We start from the raw sequence: 11,336 nt of genomic DNA, 5'->3' as shown, positions 1-11,336 counted from the left end.
TTTATCTGGTCTTTTAGAGTTGCCAGCAGAAAGGGAGTGGGGGAAGTAGTGCATTCCTTAAATGCTTCATAGATAATTTTTAGGTGGCCGAAGCTTCTGGCACGCAAGATTATCACTGGAGAGCATGATTGATGACTCTTGGCTATGGATGTGTCCCATTGGAGAATATCCATCCAGAGGGTGGGGGGAAGACCAGGGTCAAGGGGGAAATGAATAATGTGTCTAAGAGTCGGCTACACCCAGGCAGTGCCGGACATGTTAACTCTTAATAAATCTTCTTTAAACTCTGAGAGATGTGGCTAGAGACTCATGATTTAAATGGGGGTGGATGCCAGAGCCCCAACACATGGTGGGTGTGGCCTACTGGTACTTCCTGGAGGGCCATTTTTCACCTTCCATGGGGTCTGGAGGCTTCCCCTGGTGTTTTGACCCAAACCTGGTTCCCAAAGAGCAAACACCAGACAAAGGTACCAGCCCAACCTTTTCATGCTTCATTTACGAATCCTCTTTCTTCACAGGTAAAAGGCTGCTTCCAACTAATTAGCTCCAATTTAAAAAAGAGCCTGGCCAAGTTTTTGCAAGACTGCCAAGAACAGATAAAATTACTAAACAATAAATCAAAGAGTCTCCAAAGACCAACTCGGATATTCTAACATCCACCAGGCTCAAATGTCAAACTTCTTTGCCTTCTGCAAAGAACTGCAGTTTCTCAGCTGGCTTTTATCTTCTCAGGGAGGGGCCATCCCCTTGCAACCTTACTCCCGAGTCGCCCATGCTGCTGCAGCTGCTCTTTCCTTTGAGCAGCCCTGCGCGCACACGCACTTGGCACAGGCTCCTCGGGGGCCTCTTCATTGCTGCTGCCAGCCTCCACAATCTCCAAAGGCCGCATTCCACTCCCTGATGGTCCTGGCCCCATCCCTGCAATCACACGCAGGCCCCTCATCTGAATCCTCGCTCTCTGAGACCTCAGCCGTCCTCACCTGCTGCTGGCGAACCACAACAGCATGTGCCCTGCCCTTACCTGCATCCAAAACACACCATGTGGGAACTCCTGGGAGGGGAGGGGTTGGAAGGGCCAGCCAGGAGTGGGATTTGAAGGTTCTCTGAACTGCACAGAATCTTAGCTGGAGGCTCTCCTGAACCCCTGCGAACCCCTGCCAGTATCCCCAGATCTCCATAAAATTAAGCTGCTCTCTGTGCAAAGCACCCATGTGGGTTTAAAAACCAGTCTGTTGTCTAGGATGAAAGGGCACAATACAGATTATGCATTCAGAGGCGATGCTAGACTTGAAAGATATCCCCTCCAGGATCATTACGAATTCCACGGACGAATCTCTTTGGGGGCACGCCAGATGTCAAGTCCTTCTGACCAACACTCCATAAATCTCAGCTCCCATCTCCTCTCAGTTTTACTCCTCGTCGCAAACCGCAGAGCTCAAACAAGGAAGCCACCGCTGTACATAAATTTCCACAAGATATTTTTAGCCAAGGTTTTTTAGGGGATACAGTAAGGGAACCTTGCAAGCGTCCACAAAGTGGTGTGGTTCGCCGGCAGCAGTTACAGATGGCTGAGGTCTCGGAGAGCGAGGACTCAGATGAGGGGCCTGCATGGGATGCACGGATGGGGCCAGGACCATCAGGGAGCGGAATTCTGCCTTTGGAGATTGTGTATATGTATATATATTTGTTTTCTGAGGTTCTCGCGGGTATTTGTATGTGGGTCTTTGGTTATTTGGGTTTTCTCCCGCGTAAGATTGGAAGTATCTAGGCAACGTTTCGATGAAGTCTCATTCATCATCTTTGGGCTTGTGTCTTTGGCTTTGTGCTTCTCAGAGTAATGTGAGCTTGCAGCTGCTTCTTCCTTTTAACTGCTAGTGGGGGTGTGACTTGATTAGGTGGGGGCTTCGCTGTGTTCTGATTGGCTGGGGGGGTGTTCTCATCGGTTGGGGGTTTGGCTGTGTTCTGATTGGTTGGGGGGTTGGCCGTGTTCTGATTGGCTGGGCGTGTGTTCTGTTCAGGTGGGGGATTGGTTGTGATCAGATTAGTCTTAGTTGCTGGGGGATTTGAGCTGGTGAGCTGTGATCCTGCTGTATATATATTTATGTACATGGAGAGCATATGCACCAAAGACAAATTCCTTGTGTGTCCAATCACACTTGGCCAAGAAAGAATTCTATTCTATTCTATTCTATTCTATTCTATTCTATTCTATTCTATTCTATTCTATTCTATGTGTCCCATTTTCCCAAACGCCAAACTGTGATTCATCCTGGCTTGCCAGGCGAGAGAGTTCTCCATGGCTTCTTTGATTCATATTTAATTCCGGGAGTGCCGCTGTGCTCTTCTGCCCTCTGCCTTCGAGGGAGGAGTTCTTCCTCGCTTCGACCTTCGGCTGGATTTCGAATCTTTGACGAAGGAAGCGTAATATCTCACTTGCTGCTTTGTGATGAGCCCTGGAAAATGAGTTCGAAAAGGAGGTCAAGAACCAGAACTCATCATGGCCTCAGCTTTGGATGGGGGAGAGAGAGAGGCAGGGTGGAAAACCAAACAGTTATGTTGGTAGCTAGTTGCTACTTTGCCCCCACCCCCCCAAAAAAAACTAAAAAAAAGTCCAGGATTACTGAACCATGGGTGGGCTGCCATCGACAGTAGTCAGCATGAGTTGGCCAGGCCATAAAAGCTGATGGAGTGGAGAAGGTTCCCTGCCATGCCTAGACTGCAAAGTTGGAAAATAACCACCTTAATTGCAAGAAGAGCTCCAGAATGGTCTGCCAGCAGCTGTTGTCCCTGTGGTGATGTGACACGGTTTTCGATAATTGTAGGAGCGAAAGATGAGCGAGACCTACTTTGTCCTTGCCTTAATTATGAGACAAATCTCCCTCCCTCCCTCCCTCTTTCTCTGATATAAATATCTAGTTATCTAGCCATAAATTTGTTATCATTTCTCTATCATTCTCTCTCTCTCTGTCTCTCTCTGCTAGAAATAGATATCTAACTATCTAGCTATAATCCCTTTATCATCTCTCTATCATTCTGTCTGTGTGTGTGTCTGTCTGTCTGTCTGTCTGTCTCTCTGAGATAGATATAGATATCCAGCTATCTAGCTGTAATCCCTTTATCATCTCTGTCTCTCTGTCTCTCTGTCTCTCTCTCTCTCTGTGTGTGTGTTTTTCTCTCTGTCTCTCTCTCAGGTAGATATCTAGATATCTAGCTATAATCCCTTTATCATCTCTCTATCATTCTGTGTGTGTGTGTGTATGTTTGTGTGTGTGTGTGTGTGCCTGTCTGTCTGTCTGTCTCTCTTTCTGTCTCTCTTTCTCTCTCTCTGAGATAGATATAGATATCCAACTATCTAGCTATAATCCCTTTATCATCTCTGTCTCTCTCTCTTTCTCTCTCTCTCTCTCTCTGTTTCTCTCTGTCTCTCTCTCAGGTAGATATTTAGATATCTAGGTATAATCCCTTTATCATCTCTCTATCATTCTCTCCGTGTCTCTCTCTGTGTCTCTCAAATAGATATAGATATCTTCTAGCTGCCTAGCTATAATCCCTTTATCACCTCTCTATCATTCTCTCTCCTTCCCTCCCTCCCTCTTTCTCTCTCTCAGATAGATATAGATATCTTCTAGTTATCTAGCTATAATCCCTTTATCACCTCTCTATCATTCTCTCTATCATTCTCTCTATCATTCTCTCTCTCCCCGATTGCTTTTAGGCCTCTTTCTCTATAATTTACACACACACACACACATACACACACACACACAGACACACACACACAGACACCGCCCTGCCTCTGGATATAATCCAGTTTTCTTTAGAATAACAACTTTCTGCTTTCCAAAATGATTGGTGGGGAAAATCTGATTTCTCCTGAAGGAGAAAACCAACCTGGAACCAACAGAGCCGCTCTTAAAGCTGGGGTGAAGTCAGGCTGGTTTACACTTAGAGTAGATATTTATCCCATATTCTACATGTGCAAGAAAGCCCCCATTGAAGTCTGCCTGTAATTTCATCCATCAAAGTTCACCAAACCGTAAATGTATGATAGTTTCCCAGAAGGGGAAAAAATGGTCTCCAGTTTTACCCCTATGTTATATTGCATTACTCATAGATCAAGTAAACTAACACTAAGTTTTTCCAGAGTTTTGTAGTCGAGCCAAGCACTATAATTCAGAAATAGAACTTATGGATGTAAGAGCCCAGGTTTCTTCAGGTATGGCTAAGAGAGACTTCGGTTTGAAAATCCTACTAATCCGTTACAGATTCAGTTAAAATCTGTGTTCAATTCACCTTGAGGCCTGGTGGCTTTCTAAGCATATCCTTGTAGTTTGCAAGGCCACAATATATGCCGTTTGCTACTCCCTTCTCTCCGGGTGTATTTTTGCCAACTACATTAGCTAAAGTCTTTGGGAATTACTATTACAAGGAGGGGGAGGAGGTGGAAGGGAAAGAAGGAAGAAGGAAGGAGAAAGAAGGGAGAAAAGAAGAAGAAGAAGAAGAAGAAGAAGAAGAAGAAGAAGAAGAAGAAGAAGAAGAAGAAGAAGAAGAAGAAGAAGAAGAGGAGGAGGAGGAGGAGGAGGAGGAGGAGGAGGAGGAGGAGGAGGAGGAGGAGGAGGAGGAGGAGGAGGAGAAGAAGAAGAAGAAGAAGAAGAAGAAGAAGAAGAAGAAGAAGAAGAAGAAGAAGAAGAAGAAGAAGAAGAAGAAGAAGAAGAAGAAGAAGAAGAAGAAGAAGAAGAGGAGGAGGAGGAGGAGGAGGAGGAGGAGGAGGAGGAGGAGGAGGAGAAGAAGAGAAGAAGAAGAAGAAGAAGAAGAAGAAGAAGAAGAAGAAGAAGAAGAAGAAGAAGAAGAAGAAGAAGAAGAAGAAGAAGAAGAAGAAGAAGAAGAAGAAGAAGAAGAAGAAGAAGAAGAAGAAGAAGAAGAAGAAGAAGAAGAAGAAGAAGAAGAAGAAGAAGAAGAAACAACAACAACAACCTTTGGGACAACCATGACCTGGATGATGGAGACTTTCCATGGACATTTCTGTCATAAGCCATGCAGTGTTGCTGCTTCAAGATCACAACATTTTAACCCAGCTTGGAAAGACTCTCATCCGAAAAAGGCCACCTGTCTGTCAGGGACAACGCTGAGCCCAACAGGGGGTGGGGAATGATTTTAGGGGTGTGAGTTGAGCATTTAAAAACAAATACATTTAGAAAAGGATAGCAAGCCAAAATGGGGAACATCGGTGGTACTGGAAGGAAAACAAACCGAGAGAAATTTTCACAAATTCAGTAAATCAAGAGATAAATTCCCAGGCAGGGAAGCAGGTTCTCATTTGAATTCTGGCTCACCCCAAAAACAGGAATTGTCCACCTGCGCATTCTGATTCTAAGTCAAAATCCTCCCACAACATCATTCCAATATTTGTTTTGGGGGATTTTTTCCCCTCCCATGCCCACCAAGCCACACCACTCCCACCAAGCCAAGCCATGCCCACCAAGCCACCAGTAGTAACAAAATTTTGAACCCCACCCCTGAATTTTATGCCTAAGTCTGATTTTTCTCTTTTTCTCTTTTTGGAGGCCTCCGGGATAGCAAAAAGATTCACTCCAAAGCATTTATTTTTCAGCTGTCTCAGGGCGTGTTTGGAGCACGGCGGTGGATAGGCACTAAAGATAAACTGACGTGGCATAAATAGCATCAGAGCGCACGAAGGCGCATGTTCGTCCTGGCCCTGCTGAGTGGAAGAAAGCTTTTGGCCGAAGGCTGCGTGAACCCTGCCTGTTGAAACCAGCGTGAGCTCCGGCTGTGAGAGAGGCGTGCTTTCACGGCCCATAAAACTGACCTCATCGTCACCCCCAGATATTGTAATCCCCGTGGTTCCTCCAAATTTCTCTGCATCGCCGATGCCAGACTCGATCTTGGCTTACACTCACCCAACACATTTTGGCGCTGAAGGCTGGACATGTATCGGTGGCACAAGGTTTCTCGCTGCCCCCGGCTGTCGTAGATGCTCACGATGCTGTAAAAATAGCGTTTTTGTCCTGCGTTCAAACCCTGCCAAGGCAAGGACTGGCTTAGTTAGGAATGGTAGACGGGACAATTCGGAATTGATCCCCCCCCTCCCCCCCATCCTCCTCTTCTGCGCAATAGAGGCCATGCCTCAAACTTATGACCAAATACAACCATAATGGATTTGGTGCAAATGGCACTGAAATAAAAGTGACTTATGGAGGTCCTTGGCGCTCTCTGAGCTTGCTTGTTTTCTAGCAGATGTTTCATTTCATTCAGTGCTAGGTGATATAGCACTGATGATGTTACCTAGTTGGGTGATGAAACATCTGCAAGAAAACCACTAAGCTCAGACCCCAAAGCCGTTGTCCTCCTCCTCCTCCTCCTCCTGTTCCTCCTCCTCTTCTTCCTCCTCCCCACAAACCCCACTCCCTCCTAGCACTGTTGATGTTACCTAGTTGGGTGATGAAACGTCTGCAAGAAAACAAGCAAGCTCAGAGAACACCCAGGACCCCATAACTCATTTTGGGTTGAGAGAATAAAAATCAAACCATGCCCTATCTTTTTTTAAGTGAATGCAGCAGCTCATTAATATCACATATAGTCAGTGTGGTCTTTCTTTCTTTTCTTCCTTCCTTCCTTCCTTCCTTTCCTTTCCTTCCTTTCCCTTCCTTCCCTTCCCATCTTTCTTTTCCTTTCCTTTCCTTTCCTTTCCTTTCCTTTCCTTTTCTTTTCTTTTCTTTCCTTCCTTCCTTCCTTCCTTCCTTCCTTCCTTTCCTTTCCTTTCCTTCCTTCCTTCCTTTCCTTTCCTTTCCTCTTCCTTCCTTCCTTCCTTCCTTCCTTCCTTCCTTCCTTCCTTCCTTCCTTCCTTCCTTCCTTTCCTTTCCTTTCCTTTCCTTTCCTTTCCTTTCTTCCTTCCTTCCTTCCTTCCTTTCCTTTTTTTTTCTTCCTTCCTTCCTTCCTTCCTTCCTTCCTTCCTTCCTTCCTTTCCTTCCTTCCTTCCTTCCTTCCTTTTCCTTTCCTTTCCTTTCCTTTCCTTTCCTTTCCTTTCCTTTCCTTTCCTTCCTTCCTTCCCTTCCCTTCCCTTCCCTTCCCTTCCTTCCTTCCTTCCTTCCTTCCTTCCTTCCTTCCTTCCTTCCTTCCTTCCTTCCTTCCTTCCTTTCCTTTCCTTTCCTTTCCTTTCCTTTCCTTTCCTTCCTTCCTTCCTTCCTTCCTTCCTTTCCTTTCCTTCCTTCCTTCCTTCCTTCCTTCCTTCCTTCCTTCCTTCCTTCCTTCCTTCCTTCCTTCCTTCCTTCCTTCCTTCCTTCCTTCCTTCTTTTTCTATTGTTATTTCTATTTCCTTTCTATTTCTTTCCATGGTTTCTATTTCTAGGCACATATTTCTTTTCAGCTAATCCCTCCACGTGACTGACTGGATGGAGTTTGTTTCACTCCATGCCTGACTCCTATCCAATATTCCCACAACACCCTGGCCCATCTACGCCCTGAGCCAATTGTGAAAACAGTCGGTTTAAGGAATCGCCTGCCAATTTAGGTTGGCGCTTTCTTCAAGAGCGTGCTTGTTCCGACTATGGGAATCAAGGCGCATGGCAAGACCTCTTCCAAACCCTGAGAAATGGACTCCCTAAGGGCCGTAAGAGTGGAGGAGTTCACTTCAGGCGCCTGTAAACTGAAAGGCAGCCGATACCTTCATCAGGAACGAGTCCCATTCACTTGAAGGAACATGTACGCGTTGCAATTTCGGATAGTGATGTTGGCTAGGATTTCGTTTTTGACGTTCTCCCATCTCCACCGCTTCCAAAGGAAAGCAGGAAAGGAGCTGTTGATGGAAAAACATTCCCCCAAACATATAAATTTGGCTCCTAGCTTTATTTTTAAAAATCAGCTGTGTTACTGCATTGTGCAACATTGATATCTCTCTCTCTCTCTCTCTCTCTCTCTCTCTCTCTCTCCCTCCCCCCTCCCCCCTCCCCTCACCTAATCTCTAATCTCCAATTTCCAATCTATCTCCGTCTCCACCTCTAATCTCCAATTTCCAATCCATCTCCAGCCTCTAATCTCTAATCTCCAATCTATCTCAGTCTCCAGCCTCTAATCTCCAATTTCCAATCTATCTCCATCTCCATCTCCTGCCTTTAATCTCTAATCTCCAATCTATTTCTGTCTCCAGCCTCTAATCTCTAATCTCCAATCTATCTCCATCTCCAGCCTCTAATCTCTAATCTCCAATCTATCTCCATCTCCAGCCTCTAATCTCTAATGTCCAATCTATTTCTGTCTCCAGCCTCTAATCTCTAATCTCCAATCTATCTCAATCTCCAACCTCTAATCTCTAATCTCCAATCTATTTCTGTCTCCAGCCTCTAATCTCCAATCTATCTCCATCTCCATCTCCAGCCTCTAATCTCTAATCTCCAATCTATCTCCATCTCCAGCCTCTAATCTCTAATCTCTAATCTCCAATCTATTTCTGTCTCCAGCCTCTAATCTCTAATCTCCAATCTATTTTAGTCTCCAGCCTCTAATCTCCCATTTCCAATCTATCTCCATCTCCAGCCCCTAATCTCTAATCTCCAATCTATCTCCATCTCCAGCCTCTAAACTCTAATCTCCAATCTCCAACCTATTTCCTTCTCCAGCCTCTAATCTTTAATCTCCAATCTCAATCTCCATTCTCTAATTTCTAATCTCCAATCTCCATCTTTATCTCTATCTCTGATCTCTATCTCTGTGCAGAGGTGGGACTTTATGTAGGGTGCAAGATGATGTCTTCCTGGAGTATAAATCCATCTTTGTGGACAGCTTTGCTCGACTGTAATTCGAATGGTTTCCATCCATTGCTTCTTGTTCTGTCTTCAGGTGCTTTGGTCAACCTATTCCCCAAAGCACTTGAAGAAAGAGAATGGATGGATGGAAACTAATCAAGGAGAGAAGCAACACAGAAATAAGGAGGAGTTTTCTGGCAGTTAGAACAATTAATCAGTGGACCAACAGAGGTCTGGGTGCTCCATCACGGGAGGTTTGTGACAAGAGATTGGAAAACCATTGGTCTGACATGGAATAGGGTTTCCTGCCTGATTTGAGGGTTGCAGTTAGAAGAGCTTCCAAACTCCCTTCCAATTCTGTTAATCATAAACAAGATATTTCTTTTTTAATTCAAAGTTTTGAATTAGAAGAACCCTAAGGTCTCAAGAATTCTTTGTCTGATGGACTTTTGGAAACGGGATGACGAGCTAGAAGCAAAATACTCTTGGTGCAGTCTTTGTCATGATTATTGGAGATACCACAGAAGGTTTGAAAACTACCCATTAGAAGGAATGGCTCTCTTTAGGACCTTAAAAGTACATAAATTGTAGAGAGAGGCTTAGAAGTTTGGTCTAAGTTGTGCAAAAGCACCACTGTGAATGTGCCTCCAGAGGTTGTGGGGGGGGCTTCATCAGTGGAGGTTTTTAAGAAGGGATCAGACAACCATTTGTCTGAAATGGTGCAGGGTTTCCTGCTCTAGCGGGGGGGTTGGACTAGAAGACCTCCAAGGTCCCTTCCAACTCAGTTATTCTGAGAACAGGGCTACCTAAATTCTGATTTGCCCTCAGGGTTCAAAAACTGGAATGGAATGGAATGGAGAGAGAGGAGAGGAGAGGAGAAGAAAGAAAGAAAAGAAAGAAAAGAGAGGAGAAGAGAAGAGAAGAGAGAGAAGAGAAGAGAAGAGAAGAGAAGAGAGAATGGAATGGAATAGAATAATGAATAGAATATAGAATAGAATAGAATAATGAAGAAAGAATAGAATAGAATAGAATAGAATAGAAAGAATAGAATAGAATAGAATAGAATAGAATAGAATAGAATAGAATAGAATGGAATGGAATGGAATGGAATGGAATGGAATGGAGTAGAAGAATGAATATAGAATAGAATATTGAATAGAATAGAATATAGAATAGAATAATGAAGAAAGAATATAGAATAGAATAGAATAGAATAGAATAGAATAGAATAGAATAGAATAGAATAGAATAGAATAGAATAGAATAGAATAGAAATATAGAATGGAATGGATAGAAGAATGAATAGAATATATAGAATAATGAAGAAAGAATAGAATGGAATAGAATAGAATAGAATAGAATAGAGGATATAGAATAGGATAGGATAGAAATATAGAATGGAATGAATAGAAGAATGAATAGAATATAGAATAGAATATTGAATAGAATAGAATAGAATAGAATAGAATAGAATAGAATAGAATAGAATAGAATAGAATAGAATAGAATAGAATAACAGAGTTGGAAGGGGCATTGGAGGTCTTCTAGTCCAACCCTCTGCCTAGACAGGAAACCCTACACCACTTCAGACAAATGGCTGTCCAATCTCTTCTTAAAAACTTCCAGTGTTGGAGCATTCACAACTTCTGGAGGCAAGTTGTTCCACTGGTTAATTGTTCTCACTGTCAGGAAATTCCTCCTTAGTTCTAAGTTGCTTCTCTCCTTGATCAGTTAAATAAGCTTGGGTTAATTCCCATCACTGTTTAATCTCTCTTACAGGCTGGCTGTGAGAATAAAACAAATACTCCAGAAGGGAACTTGGAAAATAAGAATAAATTAAAGTTATATTCTGTAGATTGAAGCACCTAATACTATATATGCATATATATTTTGCACCAAATAGATATATTTTTTGTTTGGAGCCAAAGCAAACACAATGCTTTGTCTCTGCAATTCAAACCCTTTGCCCTCTGACAGCTGAGACTAAAATATACCTGAGCTGAAGCGTGCAGCAAAGGAGGCATTGTCTTGCAAATACCTAGTCAATTTCTTCCACCCAGATTCAATATGAAATCCAATCCATTCATTTTTGACTTACCCCCCGCTTTTGCAAAAATGGCTTCTTCTTTACCAAACAGATATTAATATTAGACCCACTGTCTTGCAAGAACCTTCATGATATTGTCTGACTTGTTGACTAATAACCTAGCAACATGCACACACATACACAAAACACAAATGGAGAGAGAGAGAGAGGGAGGGAGGGAGGGAGGGAGAGAGAGAGAGCTCTGAATTTGGCTGAATTTGGCTTAATGCCTGAAGCAACTCTTGACTAGCTGTCAACTTGGAGACTGGTTTATTCATTTTGTTCCCACTGGCACAAATCTGACCATTAAAACCTTTGCTTTTCTCCTAGCAACTGCCATAAAGTGGGGTTGCATGGCGGATGTGAAAAAAATCTGTATTTATCAAAAGAGGAATGGATGGCCATGATTTAAGTTCTCAGATTAATATGTTGCATATTGGAAAAGCTTGGGTTTTTTCTTTCTTTTTTTCTTTTTCATTCATTCTCTCTAG

At 43.4% G+C, this 11,336-nt stretch overlaps 1 protein-coding gene across 2 annotated transcripts; it reads right to left on the bottom strand.

Annotated features, from left to right (window-relative positions):
- FAM216B (family with sequence similarity 216 member B) lies at positions 1-10,947 on the bottom strand. 2 transcript variants are annotated; one of them, XM_087967712.1, is made up of 4 exons: positions 10,858-10,947; positions 7,682-7,813; positions 5,919-6,039; positions 1-2,453 (listed from the first exon to the last, which is right to left on the bottom strand). In XM_087967712.1, exons 2-4 carry the CDS (start codon positions 7,778-7,780, stop codon positions 2,317-2,319), a joined length of 357 nt encoding a protein of 118 aa, XP_087823838.1. In that variant the 5' UTR covers positions 7,781-7,813; positions 10,858-10,947; the 3' UTR covers positions 1-2,316. The 2 variants fall into 2 exon arrangements, with proteins under 2 accessions (XP_087823838.1, XP_087823839.1); XM_087967713.1 differs by having other exon boundaries at positions 7,682-7,788; positions 10,858-10,940.
- Between the last annotated feature and the right edge of the window lie 389 nt (positions 10,948-11,336).

The sequence above is a fragment of the Notechis scutatus genome, chromosome 5 (assembly GCF_049901735.1).
Source record: "Notechis scutatus isolate UNSWTSFEM ecotype Mainland chromosome 5, rNotScu1.2, whole genome shotgun sequence".
Classification (NCBI taxonomy): domain Eukaryota; kingdom Metazoa; phylum Chordata; class Lepidosauria; order Squamata; family Elapidae; genus Notechis; species Notechis scutatus.
This window is presented reverse-complemented; position numbering and strand designations above follow the sequence as displayed.

Coding starts and splice junctions, on each gene's coding strand:
- FAM216B (XM_087967712.1), bottom strand. CDS start 7,780: ATGGGAGAACGTCAAAAACGAAATCCTAGCCAACATCACTATCCGAAA. Junction 6,040..7,681: donor GGGACTCGTTCCTGATGAAG/GTATCGGCTGCC, acceptor TTGCCTTGGCAG/GGTTTGAACGCAGGACAAAA. Junction 2,454..5,918: donor TCAGCGCCAAAATGTGTTGG/GTGAGTGTAAGC, acceptor CTCATTTTCCAG/GGCTCATCACAAAGCAGCAA.